The sequence below is a fragment of the Zerene cesonia genome, chromosome 17, assembly GCF_012273895.1.
Source record: "Zerene cesonia ecotype Mississippi chromosome 17, Zerene_cesonia_1.1, whole genome shotgun sequence".
Lineage (NCBI taxonomy): Eukaryota > Metazoa > Arthropoda > Insecta > Lepidoptera > Pieridae > Zerene > Zerene cesonia.
In genome coordinates, this window is record NC_052118.1 from 9,882,775 (window position 1) to 9,892,933 (window position 10,159).

A 10,159-nucleotide genomic window follows, 5' to 3' on the forward strand; every position below is an offset into this window, starting at 1 on the left:
AAAGGATCAGAGAGACTCAAAGAGTGAAAATTCGATAGCTGAGATTGACGAACACAATTATGTATATATTTAAATATTTTATTCATCGATAAATAATTGTTTATTGAATAACATATATTTCAATAAGAAATAGCATATAATAAATATATTTTAAGCAGCTTCGTCGAAGTAACCGTCAAGTTGCGTGGCGATCTGGAAAATAAAATTATAAGATAAATATAATTAATTCATTGAGTTTAAAATTTGTATTTGCTGAATATAGATACCTATGTAGGGAACAAGTTAAACGCTCGAAGTCTCAATTCGCTGCTATATTTGCGTGAACGAACACAGGCGCGGACGCAACCACGCACACACAACACTAAATGACTGCTAACATGTGATTTATAATATTTAAAATCAAAGGACCGGAAAATCGATGTCACTTCAACTGAATAGACAATTTTACTATATAGATACGGGGGGATGCCGTGACGTCTTAAAGAAGTACTAATTCCAGTGTATGAAAGCGATGACACTAGACGACTGAATACAGACCGACAGAATCTATAATTTTTCCACACTGGAATTAGTACTGCTTTATGACTTGACGGTTTTCTACAGCGGAAACTTTTTATCAGCCCATATTGTAGTTCTCCAGGATGCGAAAATCCATTAGAAAGAAAAAAAATATTTATTTCACCTTAAAACACACATGCTCATAAAAAAAAAACCGACAATAAAAAAACAACAAAGAAAGAAGTATCGTGCAACAGTACATTTGAAAATAAGTTAATAATTATAGCGAGTAATGGAAACACGTCCTGTATGCTCATAAATAAGATGGAAGGCTTGTACCATTCCAGGACAGGGCTGGGTACGGCGCCCCAAGTGACACTCGGGAGTTCCAAACTGAATCTGGTACCAAAAAAAAAGGGAAAAAGCACAAAACAAGGGGTCTCACCTGCACGGGCGTGTACTTGACGTACTTGTCGAGGTTCTTGGAGAAGGGCAGGTGCGCGGTGGCCGCGTGGAAGGCGGAGTAGCGCGGCAGCAGCGCCTGCTTGTTGTCGCGCTGCAGCGCCTCGCGCAGCTCGCCGTCCGGCACGCTGTAGCCGCGCTGCGCACGCGCACTCTCCTCCCACTCGCGGTTGAACGCCTGCGAACACATCACAACACTCTGCGCTATACGCTTCACGCATTAGATTTACGCAGTGTTCAATAGACGCTTGATAGGTTCATGCGTGTATCATTTTATGACCTTCGAGACACAGGTCACCACTAGTTCGAAGGTCAGGGTCTGTATTATTTTGTACTACTGTTTCTGATTTGTAATAAATAAATACATAAATAGCATAATTCAGCCCGCCGCACGATGCACCATGTCGTGTATAATATGATAATCGATACGATCTATACTAATATAATAAAGCTAAAAGCTTTTTTATTTGTTTGAACGCTCTTATCTCAGAAACGGCTGGTTCGCTTTGAAAATTCCTTTCGGTGTTAGATTATTAGCCCATTTATTGAGGAAAATTTTAGACTATATAACATCAGGTACTATGTGGGTAAAACCGCGAGGTACAGCTTGTAATATTATAAATCCGAAAATCTGTCTGTGGCCAACCACTGAATCGATTTGGATAAAATTTGCCATGAACAAAATTCTATACTATTCGAAGGACCACACAACGGAAAAATAAACGAGACGTAAAAAGTAAAATATACTCACGGAGTATTTATCCTTCAACATCTGTCGGTCCTTGTCTCTCAACTTCGCAGGAAGGGGCTCGTCCAGCGTAATGTACGATAGTAACTTGTTCCAACTGAAATGCATGATTTCACAAGTATAAATTATTTATAAAAATGTCACCTAAATCATATCATCTACACACATTCACACACACACAACTAAGACAACAGATTGTCTATTTTTTATATGGAATAAAGTCTAAAATACATGAGCACAATGTATAAACAAATGTGGTGTAGCAGCAGTATACCCATATGGAGGGACCGTGACGTCATAAAACAGTACTAGTGCCAGTGAGAGAGACAGAGTTATATATGCTGTCTAGTGTCTAGTCACTTTCTAACACACACACACACACACACACACAAGATGAAAACCTTTTCAGAAAGGCTCCTGAAGAAGTTTGCAGACTTGTGCTCGAACTGAAAAATCTGAAGCTTCAATTATTTATATGTATGCAAAAGCAAATACAAAGTGTAAGCCAATTACTGCAAGTATAGTACCAATGTACTGCAAGTGTAATGCCAATGTACTGCAAGTGTAGAGCCAATCTACTGCAAGTGTAGTGCCAATGTACTGCAAGTGTAGTGCCAATGTACTGCAAGTGTAGTGCCAATGTACTGCAAGTGTAGAGCCAATGTACTGCAAGTGTAGAGCCAATGTACTGCAAGTGTAGTGCCAATGTACTGCAAGTGTAGTGCACACACACCTGTTGAGGTACGCCGTCTTGTACTCGTGTATCATGTTGCGGTAGGACGCCTCGCAGTCGGGCTCCGACAGCGCCAGCACGTCCAGCAGCCCGCTGCGCTGCAAGCCCTGCGCCACCATCATCATCATCAAAAACACACTCAACACCATCATAATCAAGAACAGTACTATCATCATTAACATCAGAAATATGGTTGAGCCATTATTAATTATAGCAGCACTAACCGTGCTACCAACATCAACATTCAATTAATCAAATTGAAACATTCAATTAGACTTCTAGAAGAACTTTTTAATTGTTATTACATAGATTAATATATACTGTTTACCTGCGGTTCAGAAAGCGATTTCTACAAAGAGGCAAGGAGAAAGTCAGTTGTTGCTCTATTAGAATACATGATTGCCTGTTAAATTTTAATTTAACATAATAATGATTAATAATGTCACAGAACTGTCCTGTGGTTATTAAGCGAGTGTTCCATGGACTTACATCTTCCATATATTCATTAATGCTGAAGTGGATTCTCTGAACAAATACATTTTTGATATAGGTTTCAAATTTAGCACTACTAAACTCTTTAATACTTACTACCAGAAAATTTCAAACTATTGTGAAAGTCTATGAGCTTGCTGGGCATAATAATGACATTATTTTTACAAGCAACCAAGGTATCTTACCTGTAATAAATACAAGGTATTGTTCAGCAGGAATATAGCCTTCAACGCGTCTGGGTACTGCTCGCTCTTGTTGCGTAGAGACAAGTTTAACTGCGCCAGCACCTTACCTGAAAGCGTCAATAAACCACATTAGAAATCAAGCTTAGGATTGGATGCCTCTTTTCTTCAGAACATTCATAACATTTTTATTTATTTAAAAAGACATCCTTTACTGATAACCCTTTCTTGTTATAAGAAATACTAAAGGCTGACTGGAAAAACATGATAAATAAACTGGAAATTCAATTAGCACTTTCCAAAGTACGTAATGCGTTTTGACTGAAAAACAATTAGAATAGAAAAGGGAACTAAAAAAGACACTGATATATTTGGAAACATCTCTTTTTCATATTCACAGGGGACTTCGCCAAATACGTACGCATGTAAATGGAGAGCATGAGCGCGTTCTTATCCCCCGCGGTGTTGCCGCACGCGGCCGCCGCGCGGGCGTACGCCGGCTCGGCGCTCAGAGCCGGACCTGGAGCACAAGGACGAACAAATAGTCAATTTCTGTAGAAGAAAGGTAGGAACTTTATTGGAGAAAAAGTTGTGATTTTCTTCTTCGGCAATCTGGCCGACCTGTCACAATAAATTCACAAAAATATCCATAGGACTTCTTTCTTAACGCGGACTCTAGTATGAATGGCGCCAATAGAAATGGAAGATTGATTGTCTTATGGTATATGAGATATTTTGTTAGTGTTAATGAAATAGCAGCTCACCGATAACGTGCAGGTGCGCGGCGAGCGCGTGGCAGTAGGCGAGCGCGGCCACGGGCAGCTGGTGCACGGTGCCGTCCACCGCGCCGCCCGCGCCGTCCCCGCGCACGCCCTCCACCCACTCCTCCAGCGAGCGCACGCACTGCACACAGAGCGGTCAGTGTGGGGTGTGTGGTGTATCGTGTGTGGTGTGGGTGTGGGGGTGGGGGTGGGGTGTGGGGTGGCGCACTCACGTGGTGCTGGCAGGTGTGCAGCAGCGCGGTGTAGGCGGCGGGCGAGGCGGGGTGCAGCGCGCGCTGCAGGTCGGGCTGCAGGCGCTGCAGGCGGGCGAGCAGCGCCCAGCAGGCGGCGGCGCCGCTGGAGCAGCGCGACGCCGACTTGCGGCTGCGGGTACACGCGCGCTCCACTTCCGTTGCTGCAAATGCAAATGGAACGGGTGATTGATACTATTTCATCAAATATTTAATTGTTATTGTATTGTATACTTCTAAATTGCTCAACCGATTTTTTTTTTTTTTTTTGTGAAATTTACACACGATGTACAGTTTGATCCAATTTAAAAGATACTTTATATATTTCAATTACGAGTAGTATGTATAGAATGAACAAAAAAAAAAAAATTTATGAATTTGGTGGTATCACTCACACAGTCAATGATATTTGATGTAATAGACATATGAGCTGAAAGATTGCTTAAGAAAGAACCAATCTCTGTTCAATTACAGTGTACCAAGACTAGTGTATATGTTGTGAAGAGATAACTAAAAATCAATACAATAATAAGATTTCCAAACTGATCGTGATCGATTATTTCATTCAATTTAGGAAACCCTTTACTTACCCAACAAAGCGAGGCAGTCTTTAAGAACAGCAGCGAGCAATGCCGGGAGGCGAGCTAGTGGCACTAATCCGATGATGTGGCGTTGCTCGCGCCGCGCTAAGCGGCAAACCGCCGCCGCTAGAGTACCGGCTGCCTCTGCTTCTCTCTCATCCAGGGCTTCGCTGCATTCTTCCATATCTATACAGAAGGCAAAGTAACATTGTTAGGATTCGCTGCGGATTGTCTATTATCACTAGTAATTTAGAAAGTACGAGAACAGTTCTTTGGGACAAGAATTTCATATAGCAGGACTGTTAAAGTACATAAATTTGCGATATTAAATAAAACAAATTTATCTTAACATTCACAATTTTCCAGCGCTAAAAACAGAACATTTGCCTTACACGAGTCATTGATTGACCGTCGCGGTCCTATTGCAAGTCCCGTTGACTGTTCCAGAGTCTGGGATGCTTTCATCATTATATTAATAGCACGTTTCTCTAATCTGTAATAAGAACAACCATTTGATACATACAGCATTGAATTTTATGTGACTGTAATTAGTCCACTACAGAATAATGCACTTACACTTTTTGAATTTTACTTGTTCTCCTTGTGGTACTATCGGCGCGGTGAAGCATATTTTTGGCCCTCTGCAAAAAAAATAAAAATACTTTACTCCAGGTAGGCTATATGGTAAAAATCTCGGATTTAATACCAAAAGAAAAAAAGGGGTTCAAGACAGCATGAGAGTGCAAGACATAAATAGGCCTCGCGGACGGCGAGCGGCGGCACTGCACAGCACAGTACAGCTCGCTACACACGGCGCTCACCAGCAAGGGCGAGGCGGCCATGGAGCGCGAGCGCAGGTAGTCCTTGAAGGCGAGCAGCGAGGCGCGCGCGGCGGGCCCGCGGATGGCCAGCAGCGGCGCGGCGGGCGGCCGCCCCGCGCGGCTCAGCCAGTCCGCCGCCGCGCGCATCGTCTCCACCGCGCCGCCCGACGTCGAGTTGCTGCCGCTCACGCTGATGCTGTCCACGCTCGAATCTAGAAATCCAACCGACTCACTAATGAGTTTAATGGGTATTGTTTTATTCAGCAAACAAGTTGTGTTTTTAAAACCCAATTGAATATTTTTTATAACTATATATTGATAGCACTTCATAATGATTGTATTTTTAAAAATTAAAATATGAATATTTACCTTCTTCTAATGCAATCATATCCATAAGAGTGGTAGGAGACAAAGGTCTTGTATTTCTACTAAGAAGCTCCTCAAATGCCGCTTCTAGTTTAAGCACCCCAGCATTATACAGTTGATTCTGTACATAACATTCATGATTTTATTAAATGACCTGAGAAAGGGACATTTATAACACATTTTCAAAAAAGGGGAACTCACAATATTTTCTAGTTCAACACTTTGAGGGTTATTTTTATTAAAATAACTCTGAGCTTCAGCTAATTTATCAAGGGCCTGAAAGAAAAAATACCAGTATGAAATCAAAGATGACATAAGTTTAAAAAGTACTCCATATATATATCAGTATAATGAACAGACTACAATAAAAGGTAAAAGAATTTTAACTTCCATTTAAGTGCTGCATTCAAACTGTACTTACATCAATATAAACATTCAATGACTCAGTAGAAGCACATTGAGGACCAGCTTGTATCAGATCAGCTAGTTCCCTAGACACCATGTAATAGTTGATGACATGGTCTAAAGACTTGACAGTCCGCTCCATATCTGTAATTATTAGTTAAACCATCGAACACTTAAGAAACATTCACCAAAGAATATCAATAGGCTTTGTGCAAGTTATAAATTTGACTCTATATAGATATAAATAAGTATATAAAGCTGCAAAGGCATTTGTATTTTTTACAGCAATATAATGATAGGCTTTTACAATTAGACAATATCAACTTACTGTGGTGGATTTGCTGTAACCTAGCTGTATCTCCATACAGTGGAAGCACAGCTGTCTCCAACTGCTGCAGCCTCTGTTCACAAGCACCCAACACGTTGCAGACATCATTCGCTATCGACGAACTGCGATTAGCAGCCGCTTTTAACTCTTGTATATTCGTCATTTCCTAAAATGACAGAAACGCCTCTTTTATCGTGAAATTACAGAGGTAGGATAGCATCGTCATATTTAACATTTACATAAAAGAACATGTATAAATTGTTTCGAATAATCACATAAACTGCACATGAGTACTTACTTTTTTCAACTTCATTTCTATTTCAAACTTTTTCTCTATTGCATACATTATGTAAAGTGTTACTTTATCTTCTAATATAAAATTAGCACTATTTGTAGAACTGTCTATAAACTTGCACTAATGTGAGTTATATAGCCATGAATTCTAAATTTTTCAATAAACTTAAAATAAAGATATTAATATCTAATTGATACACAGTAAGTTCAGAAGGCACACAAGTTGACAAGTTGATAAATGACAAGTAGCAAACACAAACTAGGTAAAATGTCAGATTCGATAGTTGACACTTGATAGAATATATACTACCCGTATTATTATACTACTATTTGTTATATACTCTTATGTATGGCAGATGACATCTTGTTGGGCTGTCAAGTGCCAACCACAGAGTATATAAGTAATATAAGTCTCAGCTCTTAACACCAGCGTAACTGCTGCTGATGAAGCCTTTGGCTGAATGTGGTCTGAATGTCAACAGTCCATCGCTTTCATTTAATATTTAAGACTTGTTAATGGTTTATGGTAATGTATAATAATCCTTAAACTACATTTCTTAACTAAGTCCGTCTAAAAGAGCATACTTAGAATAAAAATTGTATTAAATTTTCCAATCCTAATCGTATCGTTTTAAAAAAACCGTTTAAAAAATAGCTTTTGTTAATATAATGTTTCATTTATATCTATTCATTTATTAGGGAAACCGTAAAATAAATTTCCTATAAATTTATATAGAATGTTTAATATATTACAAGTATCCAAACATTTAAATGGTGACGTGACGTGCATTATCGAGACGTGGCTGACGTTTTATATTTTAGATTGTTTTGTCATTTACATTTCACGAACGGTCAGCCACGAATTGTAAGAATTTGGCGAGTTGATAGACGAATTGATTATTTGTGGTTCCTATTCCACTATATACATATCTGATTTATAGGTAAGTTATGAATAAATTAATAAATATTTACAACGAGGATTATTTGTAACATCGATACTAATAATAGTTAATTATTTTTTTCAGAAAATGGATCAAATCGTAAAGTTTGTTGAGCCAGGCAGGCAATTCGCCAAGGATTCTATCAGATTGGTCAGAAGGTGCACTAAACCTGACAGAAAAGGTATGTACAATTAGATCTAAGACGATTAGATTCTTGTTGGAGATTGTTCCAGAAATTTGTGTGTAACATACGTTGGGTACTTATGATATACACATGTTACGGTACTGATGCGCTGGCATTAGGCCCCCCACTTATTTGGGTATTTTTGAATGAGATTTGGTTCTTTTATAATTAAAAGCTGAAGAAATCTATGAGCATACTCTTAAATATTTCATAGAAAAATATATATCATTTACACTCTTGTCAAGTTGTGACTTAACTTTTACCAAGTATAACATTACTTAACTGTCATTATGTTATTAATATGGGTGATTAAAGTGTTATAAAATAAAAAAAAAATCTATAAACAAAATGTAAGCATTGTCTAAATAGTTACTAAAATTTATAAATTGACAAACTATTAATTTGTTTAAGGATTAACAACTGTGTTCTTTTATATTATGTGAATAATCTTTACATAAGTTAAAAGATAAATGTTTTGAAATAATTATGAAGAAGTGTATTCATAGTAATATTGATGAACATTAGCTCATCAGTTTTGATCTAATACTTAGATGTGGCATATTTTATTAATATAAAATATAAATAGTAAGGAAAATTCAACAATGAATAAGTATAAAACAATGAAGTCATAATACATCCCATCAAAGATCTTTAAAGATAACTGCATCCTGCTCTCATTATCTAATCCAAATAAACTGATGAGGTTTTTTTGTTTAAACTCACAAATCTCAGAACTGCTGATTTCAATTGAAAAGTTCTGTTTTGAATAATAAATTTATTGAGAAAGGCTATATTATATAAGGTCATCATGTACAATGTGAATACAACCATGGGGCGCAGCCTTTTAATTCCTGATGTATACAAAGATAAATAATTAATCAATAAGAAATACATTTATTATATAAACTTTTTTTATAATAGTGGACAAGTTAGCTGGTAGTTTGTCTGAATGTAAGTGATAATTACCACCACCCATGAACATTTGCAGAAAAAAATTTATAAGATTAGGATTAAAGGGAATAAAGGAATGGACTGTGAAGGGTGAGAAAAAGGATATGGGTGTCCGAAAATATAGATAATTATGGATCCTCGAGATACTTCCACTTGTGACAATTTTTAATAAAATGTTACACCTTGTACGTCTATTTATAAAGATCTTTAATTTTGAAATTACCAGATTCATAGCTACAAGGATTATTACTTATTATGCGTTTCACCCATAGTAGAAACAATGATAATGTAATTACATATCATTGTCGTAGAAAATACTAGCGGTCCGCCCTGGCTTCGCCCATATAGCCTATAATCTTCCTCAATTAAGGGGCTTTCTAACACTATGATAATTTGATCAATAGTAAATTAAATATTTGTATTTTGATTGCAGAATTCCAGAAGATCGCCATCGCCACAGCTATCGGTTTCTGCATTATGGGCTTCATTGGATTCTTTGTAAAGCTGATACACATTCCCATCAATAACATTATTGTTGGCTCATAGACTGTGTAGACTTAGCTTTAGTTATAACTTATCTTTAAGCCCCCGACATGTCTAAGTTAATTCTCACTTTTATTTCATCCATACAAATTTTATTAGAATAAATTATTTCATTTTTATAATTATCGTTTTATTACTTACCACCGACCCTAATAAAAAATTTGCTAAGGGGCAATGGACTGACTATTTTATCAAATGACTCTTCAAGAAATGTAGTTAAATAGTGATTTGTTGTTTCAGCACAATCACCAGATTTTTAATAAATCGCCTATTCTTATTTCTACTCGGTAACATGTACGAATGTGCGTGTGCGGCCCTGTATACCGACAGAGCCGGCCGAGACCGTTGATTGTATAAATGTGGGCATAAGTTATTTTGGCTCTTTTAGTTCCCATAAGTAACTCCAAAGATTCTTGGAACAAAAAGTAGTATAATAAACAGGTATAAAACTATTGAGATTGTTGAGAAACAAACTAAATAGTAATGAGAGCCTCATTGAAATCTGACAACGCCAAGGCATTGTATAAACTATATAAGGAAAACTAGGTGGTGCGTGGTGCGCGGGCTGCAAGCAGCCCGCGTGCATTTTTAATTGTAGAGATGTATCAGAAGGATGTT

At 37.7% G+C, this 10,159-nt stretch overlaps 2 protein-coding genes across 2 annotated transcripts; one reads left to right on the forward strand and one right to left on the reverse strand.

Annotated features, from left to right (window-relative positions):
• Nucleotides 1–20: 20 nt before the first annotated feature.
• On the reverse strand, nucleotides 21–7,182 carry LOC119833592 (exocyst complex component 7). Its single transcript, XM_038357661.1, has 17 exons — nucleotides 6,927–7,182; nucleotides 6,629–6,794; nucleotides 6,317–6,444; nucleotides 6,097–6,171; nucleotides 5,899–6,016; nucleotides 5,530–5,741; nucleotides 5,285–5,349; nucleotides 5,101–5,201; nucleotides 4,718–4,894; nucleotides 4,110–4,291; nucleotides 3,880–4,018; nucleotides 3,537–3,635; nucleotides 3,119–3,225; nucleotides 2,442–2,548; nucleotides 1,712–1,805; nucleotides 944–1,138; nucleotides 21–192 (listed from the first exon to the last, which is right to left on the reverse strand). The coding sequence occupies exons 1-17, from the start codon at nucleotides 6,972–6,974 to the stop codon at nucleotides 151–153; spliced, it is 2,055 nt and encodes a 684-aa protein (XP_038213589.1). The 5' UTR covers nucleotides 6,975–7,182; the 3' UTR covers nucleotides 21–150.
• A 519-nt stretch (nucleotides 7,183–7,701) lies between these two features.
• LOC119833560 (protein transport protein Sec61 subunit gamma) lies at nucleotides 7,702–9,663 on the forward strand. Its single transcript, XM_038357621.1, has 3 exons — nucleotides 7,702–7,863; nucleotides 7,948–8,044; nucleotides 9,432–9,663. The coding sequence occupies exons 2-3, from the start codon at nucleotides 7,951–7,953 to the stop codon at nucleotides 9,542–9,544; spliced, it is 207 nt and encodes a 68-aa protein (XP_038213549.1). The 5' UTR covers nucleotides 7,702–7,863; nucleotides 7,948–7,950; the 3' UTR covers nucleotides 9,545–9,663.
• Nucleotides 9,664–10,159: the final 496 nt, after the last annotated feature.

Coding starts and splice junctions, on each gene's coding strand:
- LOC119833592 (XM_038357661.1), bottom strand. CDS start 6,974: ATGTATGCAATAGAGAAAAAGTTTGAAATAGAAATGAAGTTGAAAAAA. Junction 6,795..6,926: donor TAGAAATGAAGTTGAAAAAA/GTAAGTACTCAT, acceptor CTGTCATTTTAG/GAAATGACGAATATACAAGA. Junction 1,806..2,441: donor AAGACGGCGTACCTCAACAG/GTGTGTGTGCAC, acceptor CATGCATTTCAG/TTGGAACAAGTTACTATCGT.
- LOC119833560 (XM_038357621.1), top strand. CDS start 7,951: ATGGATCAAATCGTAAAGTTTGTTGAGCCAGGCAGGCAATTCGCCAAG. Junction 8,045..9,431: donor CACTAAACCTGACAGAAAAG/GTATGTACAATT, acceptor TTTTGATTGCAG/AATTCCAGAAGATCGCCATC.